Source organism: Tupaia chinensis, unplaced genomic scaffold (assembly GCF_000334495.1).
Source record: "Tupaia chinensis unplaced genomic scaffold, TupChi_1.0 Scaffold000313_1, whole genome shotgun sequence".
In the NCBI taxonomy this organism is placed as follows: Eukaryota; Metazoa; Chordata; class Mammalia; order Scandentia; family Tupaiidae; genus Tupaia; species Tupaia belangeri.
This window is the reverse complement of record NW_006159806.1, coordinates 3,936,813-3,953,856: the sequence shown is the minus strand read 5'-3', so window position 1 is coordinate 3,953,856 and position 17,044 is coordinate 3,936,813. Positions and strand designations below refer to the sequence as shown.

General features: G+C 36.3%; 1 protein-coding gene across 3 annotated transcripts in view; it reads right to left on the bottom strand.

Annotated features, from left to right (window-relative positions):
- Positions 1-12,439, bottom strand: part of VTA1 (vesicle trafficking 1) — a 74,859-nt gene extending 62,420 nt beyond the window's left edge. For 2 of the 3 annotated variants that reach the window (XM_027772900.1, XM_006151091.3), the window contains exon 1: positions 12,274-12,439. In XM_027772900.1, the coding sequence (XP_027628701.1) occupies positions 12,274-12,385 (112 nt within the window). In that variant the 5' untranslated portion in view covers positions 12,386-12,439. The remainder of the gene's footprint in view (positions 1-12,273) is intronic. The other variant, XM_006151090.3, reaches the window with a different exon arrangement.
- Positions 12,440-17,044: the final 4,605 nt, after the last annotated feature.

Here is a 17,044-nt window from a genome sequence, read left to right as displayed (position 1 = left end):
CATTACGGATAGCTGATCAAAGGTTGTTGCTCTACTGCATCCTTGCTCCTCTCAACAATGAACTATATTTCCTTGCCTAAACCCAGCCCAAATCTCTACTCCACACTCTCATCCCTTCCATCAAAATCCTCTGAAATTACAGTTTCATTATAAACATAATTCCTGGGGCCAGCAGGTGGTATGGAGGTTAAGGCGCTGGACTCCCACATTGTCAACCATGGTTGGAATCCCAAACATGGAGTCCTTCTTTCTCACTTTCCCTCTATCTCTTTCTGATGAGCATATGTGCTCTGTAGCAAATTAAAAATAAACATGTAAAATTGAATAATTTTTTTACATAATACAATAAACATACTGCCCTATATCTCCCCAAATCCTTTTCTTTTTTGTCTTAACACCCAATGTTACTTAAAGAAATAATTTATATTTGCAGTCCTCCAGAATAGTGATTTTTTTGGTTTTTAATTTCTCTCACATACTTCTTGTCTTTGGACCGGCAAAATGATCACTTTCTCTGTATCCAATTGTTACCTACATTTTGGTACTCTCTCAATGTCCTCAAACACTCTGGTCTATTTTTTCATTATAATCAATCTCCCCTTTCACTTTCCTCTGCAACCAGCTTTGATTTTATAATATATATTTCAAAAACTATTCTTTCTAGGCCAGCTGGTGGGATGCTGGTTAAGGCAGCTGAATTCCACAGGGCTGACTTTGTGATTCAATTCCTGGACCTGGTGCTTGAGAACACATAGGGGACATGTGTCTATGTGCTCAAAATCCTGAGAGTGGAGGAGAATAAATTGCAGTGTGGCCTTCCTCTCTAGGGGGTGATTTCTTACTCTTCAACCCCTCCCCTTGTCCCTACCCTCAGAAGCACATGCACTCTACAGCAAAATTAAAAAGAAAAAACAAAGAAAAAAAATTATTTTTTTTACTTTAAAAAAGATATTTACTTTTCTTTTTCTTTAGGTTTTTAGTTTGAAGACTCTCTCAATGTCCTCACACACTCTGGTCTAGTTTCATTACAATCAGTCTTTTCTCCTTTAACTTTCCTCTGAAACCAACTTTGATTTTATAATATGTATTATAAAATCTTTCTTTCTCACACCCACACTCTCTTTCTTTCAACAGAGTTTTGTCATGTTATGATCCTTCCACCTCAGCCTCTCAAATAGCTGAGTCTTACTACAAGCATGCACCACCATGCCTGACTCTTTCAGACATGGTCTTGCTTATGTTACTTACGCTGGTCCCAAGTGTGTGATCATTCTGCCTGAGCCTCCCATGTAGCTGGGACTGCAGATGTGTGCCATTGAGCCTAACTTTTAAGAGCTGGCGAGAAACTGAACTGGGCCTCACATGTGGCCTCAGCCTGTTCAGCAGCAGTGTCTTGTCAGTGTATGCTACAACTGGGCCACTCCTTATTTTCTTACCATAGCAGTAAACACTGTGCATCCTAATTAGCAATTTGATAGACTGAGTTTGGAAACCAATGGGTATTCAACATAGGTGATAGCCCAGATAATGAAATGAAGCTGGTTCTAAGATGCGTTTTGGCTTCAGTTAAAGCCATCTCAGGACTTTATTATTAAACAGTCCTGTAGAAATTAATTTAGCACTTTCCAGTTACCATGAAATTTATGTGATTTATTCTTGTCTAAAAACTTAGTTTCTAATCTGTTACTTTAACTATTTCTATTGTTTAGAATAAAATGGAGAAAATATGGGTGTGACTATACCTCTCCTAAGAAGCAAAAATTAAATCAGTCTCACATCACTATCACCGTAACCATTATCATCTTCCTTCATAGGACAAATATAAACAAAACTTCTTGTCCTTTAAAAGTTAATCTAATACACATGACTGATAACAGAAACAGAAAGTAATGATGGGACCAGCAGTTGGCATAATGGCTGTCACTGGACTCAACTGAGGTTTGAGTCCTGGACCCGGTGGCTTAAACTCATGCCAGGCACGTGTGTGTATGCCCAAGATCCCAAGAGGAGAATGAAGGAGAATGGACTGTGGCATGGGTGATTTTGGTGATTTCTCACTTTCTCTCTGTCTCTTGTCTTTCTGGTGAGCACACGCGCCCTATAGCAAAAACCTCCCCCCCGAAAAAAAAAAAACCAGAAAATAATGATAATAGAGCTTATTGGCTAAGCCTACATGTTTTTCTTGTTTATAGACATATTTACTTGTCAGAATTACAACAATATTATTCAGTAAAAACTCTGTTATCCCAGAACTGGAAAGATTTAGCACAGAAAATGGGCCTGATGTACTTTTACGTATTTTATATGATTTACAATTCTTAAGTATTAAAAACATATCACAAGATATGTTCCCTAATATTAATAAAAGTAGAAAGGCCTTAACTCCACTTATAAAAATTAATAAAAATATTTTTGCCACAGGAATGGGAAAAAGGATCACTTGCACATAAAACTTCAAGACAAACTAATCATTGTAGCAGCAGTAATATGATGAAAAATTAATGTCTAACATGGAAAATACCACTAAAACAGAACAAATAAATGTGTAGTTAAAACTATCTATAAGAAAATATATTTGATTTACTTCATCAAGGAAATGTATTTACTTTTATGAATAAATATTTGATGATGAGTAATGAGGCATATTTGCAAAAGGATTAAATACTTTCCAACCTGCCTTTTAATTTAATGTGGCATTTAGGAGACAAACATTTATTAATCCTCATGATATGTGTAATTCAAAGTTCCATGGAATCTGAACATTAATATTTGAACACATTTTTGCCTTTCCACGAGGAATGTAAAAATATAAAATACAAGACATAAACAGACACGAAAGATATATAAACCACATGAGAAGACTCATGCTTTAATAGGAGAAATAAATGTGGCAAATAAAATGAGATATACTGTTTAAAAGCAAATTTTATTCCAAAAAACAGAACTGAATATATTACCCTATTCATAGATATACAGTGTAATTAGTGTAAATATCTGCTATATAGCTAGTATCATCCTTGTGAAAGGACTTCTGAGTTTAAGAAATAATTTTATTATGATTTTTATATCAAGTGTATTTCGCTATTATCCAAATTTTAAAAATATTGTGCATAAAGTTTGACACACCCCCAAAAGGAAAGATGTATGAATGAATGTCTATTAATAAACGATATTTACTTTTTCTTTAGGTTTTTGACACAGAGTACGTGCACTTGCATGAGAGAGACAGAGACAGACCGAGAGAAAGTAAGAAATCACCCCCGCAGGGAAGATGGTCATGTTTCAATCCCTTCTCCTCCACTCTCCTCTAGGGATTCTGTACATGCACGAGGGCACTTGGCCTGAATTTCAAGCCACTGTGCCCAGGCCTCGAACTATAGTAATTTATGTGGGAGTTTAGTGCCTTAATCACCAGACCACCAGTTGGCCCCATGCTTTTATCATTTATTACATAAATATTTTTTTTTTTGAGAGATTTTCACTGTAGGGCGCGTGCGCTTGCCAGACAGACAGAGAGAGACATAGAGACAGAAAGCGAGAAATCACCCCCCCAGGGGGGATGGTCACGCCGCAATCCCTTCTCCTCCGTTCTCCTCTCGGGATCTTGGGCACGCACGCACATGTGCCCGGCGTGAGTTTTAAGCCACCGGGTCCGGGACACGAACCGCGGTCGACTACGTGGGAGTCCAGCGACATAGCCATTACGCTAACTGCTGGTTCCCAACATAAATATTTTTTGAGCTCCTTTCATAAAATGGTAATTTTAAGGAAAATTTACCTAACTGTTGACTTCCCCCAAAAGATATAATGAAAATCAACATATAAAGTAAGACTGTCTGGGTTGTTTATTATCTATAAAATACAGAGATACTCACTTGGATCCTGGATATTAGCATTAGGCTGACACAAAGCAGACATTAAGTGACAATCTGATTATTATAATGAGATCATAAATTCTACTTCTGACCATGATGAAGTAACTAGATATGTTGTCCCATGGAAAATAACAACAACAAAAAAGATGAAATATATAAATCTAGTTTTCAACAACAGAGACAGCAGAAAACCATGATACCTATAGAAAGAAAATGATACCAAAAATTAGCCCAGCATTCTGCCTGGAGGCATATTCCAAAATAAGGCCCAGGGAGGTGTTTTAAGCAGAGTACTCTTCTATCTGAAAACAAGATGTTCAGAGAGACTAAGAAAGTTGTAAATGCAGGGACAGAGTTCTGAAGGGGAAGAAGCTCTACAGAAAATAAACCCAGAAATCTGTATAGGGGTAACCTTGAGACTTGACTTAATACTACCATGTGCATGTATAGGGGAAACCACTCAAGGCCAACAAATGAACAGGAATTGTGACCTAAACTGTTCCCACTGCACTACAATATAGTCAAGTTCCAATTTACCAGAAATTTCAGATCTTTACCCAGGGTATTCAGTAAAAGGTAGAAAAGAAATACTGAAGTAGTAAGGTAAACCTGTTTCTAGAGCAATAGCTACTTTCAACTGGCCCACAAACACTAAAACAAACTAAAAAACGAAGGCACAAAAAGATCAAACTTAATTGCAAATTAACTATGAGAGGTCAGATCAAATCCCTTCAATGGCACACCACATACTCCATTAAATACCTTAAATAACAACGTCCTATATCCAATCAAAAGTTGCTAAAAGTACCAAATCGTAGAGAAATACGACTAATAAGAACAAGTACGACAGTAAGCCAAGCAATTTAAACAACAAGAATGTAATGGCAATACCATATAACAACATTAAAATATTATGAAACTATTGTTTAAGTATTTAAAGAAAACTGCAAAGGCCTAGCCATGGTGGCACAGCAGTAGTGTAATGCTGTGCAATACTGGAAGCCATCTGAAAGATAGGAGTTCGGTTCCAGGGTCTGCCAGTACACACCAGGTGTTGGCTGGAAAAAGTTTGAGAAGAAACCATCCACGTTGCGAGACTCTGTTAAGGGTACTGCTCCTTCTGTAGAAAGAAAGAAACTTAAAAAAGGAAAGAAAGAAAGAAAAATTGGCAATATAAAAGAAAAGTGGAACATTCAAAAAGGAACACAAATGAAACTTCTAGAAATGAAAAGTATATTTGAAATGAAAAATTCACTATATAAAATTCATAGTATCGATACAAAAAATAAAAATAATACGGAAAGAAAGAAAAAAGAAAAGAACAGAATAAGTGAGCTTTGGGGTACAATATAAGCTACCCAAAATAAAACAGGGAGGAAATGACTATAAAGTAAAAAAACCCCTCAAACCAGACTCCAATTTACTATGTTGTTGGGTTTCCTGACAACCCAGTAACACATAGATTCAGAAAGCAGAAAAACAGAAAGAACTTCTTCTCTTTACTGGCTTAGCTAAGTTGTTCAACCTTTGCAAATCCATTTCTGCATGATTAAAAACAACAAAATAGTAACGGGCAACTGATTGGTAATGCTACTATCACGTGGCTTACCATCTATCAACAAATAAAATATTATTTGCCCTTACTGAATCTAAGTTAAATTTTATCACTTTAAGTCTTAATAATAGCTCATAGCTGAAATAATGTTTTCCTTACTCCCTGAACAACTGTACTAATTTTCCTATGATCATATAAACAAGGACTCTCAAAAATATTTACACGTCTTCACTAATAGTCTATTAATTTTACAATGTCACCCCCTACAGGAAACTTTAGGAAAACCAAACGTGAAGCTTCATACTTCAAGTTACTTAACAGAATAGCTAAAAAGGAAGAAAAGATCTTTCTGGATTTTATGGCACCTACAGTACTGAACTGGGACACTCAAAATATATATTATTGTGTCCACCTTTACTAGGGGCTGAAGCATTTTTGACTTCATTAAAGAGAGGAAAGAGATATACACAAATTCTATGAAATTTCCCTTTTCCACACTTTTCTGATGGCCACAATTTTATTTGGGTCTTGGGATGAGTTTCTAATCTTAGAGGTCTGGGCCCAAGAACCCAGCATCCCACCACAATGCTCCCCAGATCCTCATCCAATAACAGAACGAAGTAAAATTTGGTTTATTTAAAACTACAAAAGAGATTAAGAAGTCAAATCATTAGGGATCACTGAAGATGCTTGTGTTTCTTCTGACAGGCATATGGGACAACTACAGGTGGATTTAAAAATATCTTTTGCTTTCATAGTTTTCTTTTACATTATTACATTATATAAAACATATCCACTAACAGAAGTAAAAATCATAAGAAACAGCAATCGAAAAGGAAAAAATCCTTGAACCTACAAGCCACAATCCTTTTCTCCAAGCATATAAATTTTTAAAGTTCCTGTCATAGTTTGTGTTTCTTTGTGTATAATTTTATATCTTGAGTTTTCAGATAAACTTTTCCCTATGTTACAAAAAAATACAAAACCTTTATAATGTTTAAATGATTAGATTGGCTTCTGTCTAGTGGATATATAACAATTTACTCAATATTTGCACAATCTCTCTCTCACACACACACATGAATTACTAAATTACACACATTAACCTTTTGCCAAAAAGCTTTTTTTTTTTTTTGAGAGGTTTTTGCTATAGGGCGTGTGCGCTCGCCAGACAGACAGAGAGAGACAGAGAGACAGAAAGCAGGAAACCACCCCCCAGGGGGGATGGCCACGCCGCAATTCCTTCTCCTCCATTCTCCTCTCGGGATCTTGGGCACGCACGCACACGCACCCGGCGTGAGTTTAAGCCACCGGGTCCGGGACTTGAACCACGGTCGATTACGTGGGAGTCCAGCGACATAGCCATTATGCTAACTGCTGGTCCCCCAAAAAGCTTTTAAAAAACTCTGTATCAATTCGCCCAGCCATGTCAATAAAGATTTTACCATATATTCATTTACACTGAGTTATAATTTTATAGTCAAAGAGTTATGTGCTATTTAAATTATATTATTAATTAAGGTGAATGTTAATAATTAGTATTCCTTCCCTCAGTAGTTGTTTGTATGTGTTCTTTATCCATTTATCTATGGGCATCTTGATTTTTAAAAAATGGATTTATATGAGTGTTTTGTTAGAAATATTGGCCTCTTTACTCTTTTCTATTGGAAATATTTTTTCCTAATGAATGTTTGCTAATTTAGTATGGTTGTGCCATTTAGAATTGCTGAAGGTTAACAGCTCACTCCAATAATTTTCTCTGTGTTTTTCACTTAGTATTTGAAGCAAGTCTTTCCATAGGTAACAACGACTACATATTTGAAGTAAAAAGCTGTGATAATAGCATAGGTATAAGGCAAGGATAGAAATAAGTCCAGAGAAACCGAAGCAATAAATATAATTTAAAAATATGACTGGCTGACTATGAGAGATATGAGGGATAAAGGTTAAATTTCTAATTTCCAGAAAGGAGGAGGCACAATGTGCATATCAAATGATGACATGATCAGTGACTTAATCTAAAACCTATTGTAACCAGAGTAAGGTAATAAGCTAAAACAAGATACACTACACTTCCTATTACATTTCTTTACTGATTAGAGATAGCATGTTAAAAAGCTATCAATTACTGTATAATTATTTATTCAACCAACAGATGAATTTTATAAATATCCACTAAGTCTTAGGTACTGTATCAGAAATTAGAAATTTAATGAGTATCAATATAAGACATACGTCTTGTAAAGTTTACATTCTAGTGTAATACATAGTAATATTTTGAGATGCAATGTGCGAGAAGTAAAATTTGTACTGAATCAGTAGGAGGAAGTCAAATTATAAGAAAGTCATAAAGAGATTTCAGGCAAAGAGTACATATAAAGCTCCAGAAATAAAACAGAATGGAAAATCTTTAATGAACTGGCATGTAGTTTAGCAGAATACTCCATTTATTTCCTCACAAAAAATTCCTTTCTCTAGTAATTTAGAAAATTCTTATCTGCTTTTAGATTATAAAAATGTATCTCTTCACATTTTTTAAGCTGATATCTAGCTCTATCTTTCCACCAGAAGTTTAGACAAGCAAAGAAAATGTGATTTTTTAAAAAATTTCATTTTCTTTTATACATTCAATCACATTATTTGGCTTACAAAATGGATTATTTCAAGAGGAGAATATTTCTCCCTAGTACAGTTGATAAAACTATAAGATATCTTCAACAGATAATATCACATTTCTTTGTCCTATTAATGCTTTGCCTCCCTATTTTTCTTCTAAATGTCCTTCCTCAGACCCTCCTCTTTCACACACACACTATATCTGATATTTACATTTATATACTGAAAATGTGTTTCTTAAACAACAACAAATATTGACATCTAAAAATCCTATCACTCTTTCAAATTTAAATAACCACAGCAATTTGGTATCCACCATAATCTGTTTTTAAATGCAAAAACTTGTTAAAAAAGAATTATCTACTTGTTCTTTTCCCTTTTAATCCACATTTCATTTTACTTAGTCTATAAAATTTCTATAAAGGAAGGTATTGTATACTTAGAAGTTCTTAATTGCCTTTCCTACCATACTTCTCTGCAAAAGACTGTATGCAAATGAAATTAAAATTTTTACACCATCCTATGAAATAAGGTATCAAGAATTAAATTTTTTCTCCCAGAATTGATTCTTTGCAATAGTATATACTTCATCAAAACAAAAATATTACCTATCTTAATAGCCATTAAATATAAAAACTAAAGTTTTACTAAAAATGTATCTTATGAGTTAAGTCAAATTATCTATAAATTATTCTGATTTAGCATCATCAAGATGAGTTGGATTATTAAAGAATTTCTATTCCTACTTCCATTTTTATAAATTTAACATGGAGATAATCAAATAATATTTTAACAAATAGTATTTTATTTCTTGACTGACATCTCCATTAGTCAGCTTCAAATTTTATTTAAAAATGAAAAATGGGTATGGCCTGGTGGAACAGTAATTAAGTGCTATGCATGATGAGCCTGATCCCATATGGCCAACCATAGTTGGAATCTGGCCCGAGTGGCTTGAAAAACCTGACAGGCATGTGTGTATGCACATCCCAAATCCTGATGAGATGGAGAAGTGGAGGAAAAAGGATTGTGGCATGATTATACTCCACTGGGGTGTGCTTTCTCGCTTGCTCTCTCTGGAGTTCATGTGTCTTCTGGCAATTAAAAAACATATACCAAAAAGAAAAGGATTTATTACTCCAGCAGAGATCATTTTCCCAAATCCTTTGTGTATATGACATATAAAAATAGTATAAAGATTTATCATTTTCTATCACTCAAAGTCTTCTTTTTTATCATAGGACACAAAAAGGATTGGCAAAAGTTAAGATATTGGTTGAGTATGTATCCCTTATCCAAGATGCCTGGAAGTGTTTCAAATTTTAATTTAATTTTTTTGATTATGTAATAGTTGTATATACATAGAGATATATGTAGGATGGGACCACAGTCTAAACAAAAAATTAGTTATGTTTCATATATATCTTATATACATAACGTGAAGGTAATTTTATATAATGTATATTTTAAAACTTTTTTCTTTATTCATGATAGAGAGAGGGAGAGAGAAGGATAAGCACTCTCCATAGGATCTGGTCATACCACAATCCCCTTCCACCAGAGCCCATCAGATTTTGGCAACTTATGCCTGTACCTGACTTGTTTCAGACCAAACAGGCTGAGGATTCAAACTGTAGTCCCCAAGTGAGAGCCAGCATCTCTCCAGTTGCATGTTAGTGTTGCACCGCAGAGCTGCTCCTATGTAATAATTTTGTATTGCAGCTGTCTGACTATAACAAGTCACATGAGGTCAGGTGGAGAACTTTCCATCTGTAACATCACAGCTGCAATACAAAATTGACACCATTTCCCACACACTAAATAGGCAAAAATTCAACATCCAATAACATTAAATGTGGTGTTTTTTATTATTCTTCTTTAAACTCTGTATGTACATTATGTATGTCCTTTATTATGCATATTTCATAACAAAAACATTTTTAAAGTGTCTCCTGGACTTAGCAATAAAAATATTCACAATCCCAACAGGAGCATATTTAGCAAAATAGCGGGTATGAAAACCATACAGTAATGCGCTGAAAAGGCTCTGGGAGATAAGAATACAAAGGCAAAAACAGGCAACTATTTCAAGTTTAAGTATGAAGCTGGGCAGACAGGACTCTACAGTACTTTAGAAAAATGTCATGGTGAGAGCTTGTTATTATCTTAGAGAGATTTTTACTATAGGGCAAGTGTGCTTGCCAGAGAGAGAGAAAGAGAGAAATAGAAAGTGAGAAATCACCCTCCCGAGGGTATGGCCACACCACAGTCCCTTTTCCTGCACTTGGGATTTTGGGCATGCACACACATGCACCTGGAGTGAGTTTCAAGCTGCCAGGTTCAGGACTCGAATCACGTGGGCTATGCAGAAGTCCAGCGATCTAACCATTATGCCATCCTCTGGTCCCAGAGCTTGTTATTTTTTACATAAAGGCTACTGGAGCAAGCTTACAAAGTAGAGCAAGAGAAACAGGGGATAATGACACAGGAAATGAATCCTTGGGCAGTCAAAAAGATATAATACAGAGCCCATGAATAGGGATTAGTTTTAGGCAGGAACTAGGTATTTATTTTACTATTAGGAGCATTTACTTCTTTGTCCTTAACACAACACTTTCTCCTTGGCTTTGTCCACTCTCTTCACAATGGTCTCCTCGCTCTGACTTCCAGCAAGCTTCTGCCTCAAAACCTTAACACTTTTTATTCCCTCTACGGAGAATATCCTTTCCCACTGATGCAATGCCTGCTTTTTCAATCTTGTTCAAATGTCGGCTCAGTGATGGTAAAGCTGAAATTCCCTCTGCACTCCCTACCGTTACTGCTCCCAGTGTTCCCATATTTCTTGTTCTTGTTTTTTTCTTCACAACCTTCTACTGTTCTGTATAATATAACTGTCTAATTGTTTAGTGCCCTTACCCCAATTGAATATAAGTTCCATGAATGCAAGAACTATAGCCATAAAGCCTAATAATGCTTGCTACAGAAAAGTTCTCACATATCCAAAGAACATTCGGTGGTCCTTGTTTCAGGCACAGAAAGAACAAAAACAAGTATAATGGAAATAATCCTGTAAGATTTAAACAAAATGAGGGCAGGCACAGAGAATAATCAATCTACTTCTTACAGAAGAGGTGACATTTTCCATAGGTCTTGAATAAAGAGGAGTCTGTCAAGTGCAGAAAGGTGGATATTTCAAGAAAGTGAAGAGCATGAGGTTTGCACATTTGAGAAAGGGGGTACACATGGAGTAGGGCAGGGATGACAGTGGGGGTAACCTTACAATACCTGCAACAAAGGACACATTCTATGAAGCTTCCCAACTCTAAAAAAAGCCTTTCAGAAGACTGACAGTTGTGTGGTCACTTGTTTATTTGCAGTGAAGTTGGAATATGGAATACACAACCAAGTTTACATAAAACCACTACAACTACTCCCTTTACTCACTACATAGAGAAAAGTCCGAACAAATCTGTGTTTTTCCACCAATTGTGGGCTGACATGTATTTGTAAGTGGGAACAGTGCTACCAAAGTTTCAACTACAGGTATTATTTAACGAAGTCAAGGTTAAATATCCTCCTTAGTGGAGGACAGCAACTTGGATGCAGACAGGGGAATGGTCAATTCGACTTTTTTTTTTTTTTTTAAATAGCAGATACTCTCTCCATGTAACTACTTACGAGTTTTCAATGGGCTTCCATGCCGTACTAACCGGCACTTAGTATGTTCCCAACTTGTCTATCATGCACTCACACTAGTCTAAGTGACTCGTTTTTACCTTAACCCCAAGTCCAACTTGTCTATCATGCACTATCATGCACTCACACTACTCTAAGTGACTCGTTTTTACCTTAACCCCAAGTCCATGAGTCGACTCTCCATGTTATTTTCAGGATTCCCAGGATACTCCTGTCATATATACACGAAGAAAACCTGGGGATGGGGCGGGGCATGTGTTTTAAAGTTCACAAGCCCCTGTACTCAGTTCTGGAGCATTTAAGTATAAGATCGGAGAGGCGGTGGAAAGCACCGCGCTTTCGGGATTTTTGCGTTTCTGGGGTGAAGGTCTGGCTGCCTAAGCGAGGTAGGCAGCGCGGCTTCCAGGGCAGGCCGGAGGTCAACGCTCAGGTCCAAAGCCAGGGGGCGGGGCATGCCCCTGGAACCTGGGGCGGTGGGTGGGCCCCGAAGTGCACACACTAACGGGGGCGCGGTGACTCCGAAAGACTCACAGTAATAGGCCACCACAGGGTCCCGCTTGTCATGTTCCTGAGCCGTCCTCAGATGATGCTGTATGCTCTTAAACTGTGGGGGGAGCGGGGGGAGCGGAGCAAGCGCGGCCATCTCCCCTCCAGGAATCACCACTTCCTACTAGCGCGCCACCAGCACTTCCGCTTCCGTTTGGACTCTCGCGCGTAAGAACGCTCAGGGCAAATCCCACCCACTCTTCCGTACGTCAAGTGCACTACGGATGCATAGTAGGGACAATCTAAGCTTGCCGGGCTCTTGGCAGAGCTCAAGACCAGGCTGAGAGGCAAGGGAGTTCCTCCGCACATGGCACTAGCACCCTCTGCTGGTAAGAGGAAGAACAGTTTCATCTTGTCTTTTTGTTTAGTTTTTCTATTGGCCCAAGAAAAGCTAGAAAAGAGAAAAATAAGACAATGATGACTGTTGACAGGGAGAAAGGGCAAAGGTGTGAATTGTCTTTGGTATCTTTCGGAAATCGTCCCTTCCAGTTCCTCAAATAATAATATCTATAAAAGCCTTTTTGACTTTAGAAATTTTAATTTCAATTCGTGCATGAGAAGACAAATGATATGTTTCAAGTTTAAATTAAAATTTTCTGCACTGATACATTGGATAAAATAAGCAGACTGTTTTCCAACTTAAATGCTAGATACATGAAGCTCACAGAAAAGTGAACTTTTGTTCTGAACTGCATAGCATATATTTTAGTGAATGAATAATCCGTAGTTTGCTTATATTTGGAGCGTGATTAACTACTTGGAAAATATTTTCACATTGGTTTTCTTGTTTTAAAGTGAAGATAGTGGGTTTGGAACTTCTTCAGTGCCGGGGTTGCATAAGCATCAGTTTTTTCAATTCCTTTTCTCTTTCCATCATCCTTCAGGAGTTTATATTTTATCTACTTCCTTCAGTAACCTTCATCTCTCTTTATTTTCTCAGTCAAGTTTTGAAGATTCATCTTAAAACTAGTTTTCATTGAAATTGCACTACCTTCAAGAATGAAAAATCTCCAGCTCTGAAATTTCTGTTTGTCTAGTATTTCTAACTTCATGGTTCCAAACCATGAAGAAAACACTCCATGTCCTTATATCATCCCATTCCACATCATTTGTCTCTATCTGATGTAAAGTCTGTCATCTTCTAGTTTTGGCTTTTTTGCCTAACATGAAACTGAGTTCTGGATCCTGCCACAATCTCAGCAACAGCTTGTGAAGATAAAAAATTAAAAAAAAAATTTAAGGATTTAAATTGTCTTTTACTGACAATTCTAGAATCAGGCAGCCCTCAGAAACAGAACAGGTTCAAAGGTGTCCAGCCAGTAACATGGTCTGACAACATCCCTGGATAGAAAACAGAAATGAGCTATGGAGCCTGTTGGTTACAGCTTTGCCCTCTTTGAATCAGACAGCCTCCTAAGATTGTGCCAAGCTCAGCTGCTGTAATTCTGGAGACTCTGCAGTTTGTTACAAAATTGGGTTGCAGTTCTCAAGTAAAAGAGACATCCTCAGATTCAAACCTAATTCAGTTTAATCTCATCCATTACCACTTGAGAGTATGTATTTTCCTTCCCTTTCTCTTACCCCCGTTATCCTGACTTTTCAGTCAGAAGTTGCTGAATTAGTAGAGAAATTAATAAGAAAAGCAGTCCAGGGTAACCATAAATATGTTCTTTCCTCATATTTTTTCACTTACTGTTTTTCTGTTGATTCTCAACTATGGTGGCCCTTAATGATTAACTCAAAAACTTTAAGAAAGTCTCATATCCAAGTCCCAATTCCAGGCATTCTGATTTTATTGTTCTGGTATCTTAGAATAGAATATCAGTATTTTTAAAGGTCTTTATGAAATTTTAACGGTACACCTAGAGTTGAGGACCTGTGCCCTAAGAGAATGTCTATAGATGATGTTTTAAACTTTCTCCACTCACTTCAAGATAGGCCTTCTGTCCTGATTATTTTGATCAATAATTGTATTTTCTGCTCTTGAGATAAAAGCAACCACATATCAATTATCCCACCTTTTCTCTGCCACAACTCAAAGTAATAACCAGCTAGCATTTGCTGAGCAGATACTATGTATGATGTGTGTTTCTAGGTTCTTCACATTATATTTGTTAAATTGTCACCACACTTCTGTGAGGAAGGTATTGATCATATTATTTTAGAGATTGGAAAATTGACATACACTGCAGGTTACTTGCGTATTGTCACATTCAGTAAGGTTTTGTGTTCAATATTTAAATCTAGGTATTATTCTTTCAGAGTCTGTACAACTAACCATCAGTACTTGACTATGTCTGGCTATACCAATATATCTCTGGGCTTCATCTTTTCTCTATCATCCAGTGTCTAAAAACAGATGGTCCTCTTCCTGCACCATCCTGTTACTCCCCTGACCTCTCTCTTCAGAACTGGGGGTTGCCAGTCCCTTTTTCATTTGCATGCATTCAGGGTGAGGGAAAATAAACAAGAGAACTGGTTAGAATTGATGTTACTCCATAAGCCAACACATGCTTTCTTCTTTTTAAATCCTCTACTAAATTAGGAGAGGATATTTGAAACAAGGGAGGAAGAACAGAGACACTGTTTTCATAAGAGTACGCTGAAGTTGTGCTGTGAAACAAAGGAAATAGTAACAACAGCAAGGATGTTTTCTCTTGTTTTAGTGTGGAAAATGTTCTGCGTCATTTTACTGTGATGTTCCTAAGCTTTTCTCCATCAAGCTTCTATCGTTTTCTGAAAGATCTGAATTACTCTCCATAATGAGGTTAGAACTTTGGCTATTGATAGGAGAACTTGCATGGAGAGTAAAATAGTTGAGGACAACCATAGAAAGAAAAACATGAGAGAAAAACGAGACCTGGTGTTCTGATGGGAACAGTTAAACATGTGTATGAGCCCCAGGCATCCATATGTACATGGGATCATATCATAGTAAAATAATTTGCTGAGTGCCAGAGCTATTTTAGTGGAAAATGGCAGAGGATCAATCCATGTAATGAGTATGATATGTATCAATAGCTGTATCTTTGGAGTATATTGTATGTGGTAGGAATTTGGCTTCTTGTATCATAAGGTTCACATTTTATTAGTTTTGCAGCCCCTAAAATAGACATAACTTTCTTTTAAAAATTCAAAGAGAAAAATGACAGAGAGGACCATGAGGACTTGGCCAGGTGCATTCATGCACACATGGCTGGGATACTTTGAAACTCATTGAGTTGGAGTTTGTGTTTTAAACATGGGTATTTCGGTGTTCCAGCATCATGGAATTACATTAATACATTAGAGAAATAGCTAACTGTATATATGCAGAACTACTCTGGATCTCTCTGTTGTTGCTTTTTAACGTGACTGCCTTCATACTGACATACTGTTTTGACAATTGTATCTTTAAAGAAGCCTTGTTGGTGTGTAGTCTGAGTCCTCTCCTTTTTTTTAAAAAAATTCCATTAGCTATTTCTAGGCCTTTTGTATTTCCATTTAATCTTTTTTTTTTTACTTTTAAAATGTATTTTTATTATGTTTTATATTACATTTAATCACATATATCTTTACAGTGTTTAACATTTATTTCCCCAGCAAATTACCATGCATATCAGTCAAGACAAAGACATTACTATCCACATCAGCAGCAGCAAGTAGCTTTTAATTTTTTTCATATTATTATTTTTATTCTTATTTTTTAAAAATTCAATCATTATACATCATTTGGCTTATAAAGAATTAGTAATAAATAACCTCCCAATAAAGAAAAGCCCTGGTTCTGATGGCTTTACCTCTAAATTCTACAAAACTTTCAAAGAAGAGTTAACTCCCATTCTGCTCAAGTTGTTTCTAAAGATCCGGAAGGGTGACTCTCTCCCTAATTCATTCTATGAAGCCTTTATCACCCTTATCCTTAAAACAGATAAGGACAGGACAAGGAAGGGAAACTATAGATCAATATCTGTGATGAATATAGACACAAAGAATCTCAACAAGATACTAGCAATTCTTATCCAACAACTTATAAAAAAGATTATACATCATGATCAGGTAGGCTTTATTCCAGGAATGCAAGGTTGGGTCAACATACAAAAAACCATAAATGTAGTACACCATATTAACAAGAAGAAAGATAAAAACAATATGATCATATAAATTGATGAAGAAAAAGCATTTGATAAAATACAACATCCATTCATGATCGTGACTCTCAGCAATATCAGCAAAGAAGGATCACTTCTCAACACAATAAAAGCTATCTATGAAAAACCCAGAGCAAACATTGTCCTGGATGGAGAAAAACAGCTTTTCTACTAAACACTGGTATAAGACAAGGATGACCACTGTATTCACTCCTTTTCAATATAGTACTTGAAGTCCTCACTAATGCAATCAGAAAAGAGAAAAAAAAGGCATTCAAATAGGAAAAGAAGAGGTAAAACTCTATTTGCAGATGACATGATTGTATACATAGCACACCCAATGGTATCCATGAAAAATTTTCTGGAAGTAATACATGAATACAGTAAAGTTGCAGGTTACAAAATCAACATACAGAAATCTAATATTTCTATATATAAAGATCAGGCAGACTGAGATAGAACTGGAAAAAAGTAATTCCATACCATAGCCACAAAAAGAATAAGATTCCTAGGAATAAATCTAACCAAAGAAGTTAAAAACCTTCATAAGGAAAACTGTGAGAAGCTAAAAAAAATAAATAGAAAATGACACAAAAAAGTGGAAGGACCTCCCATGTTCTATCTCA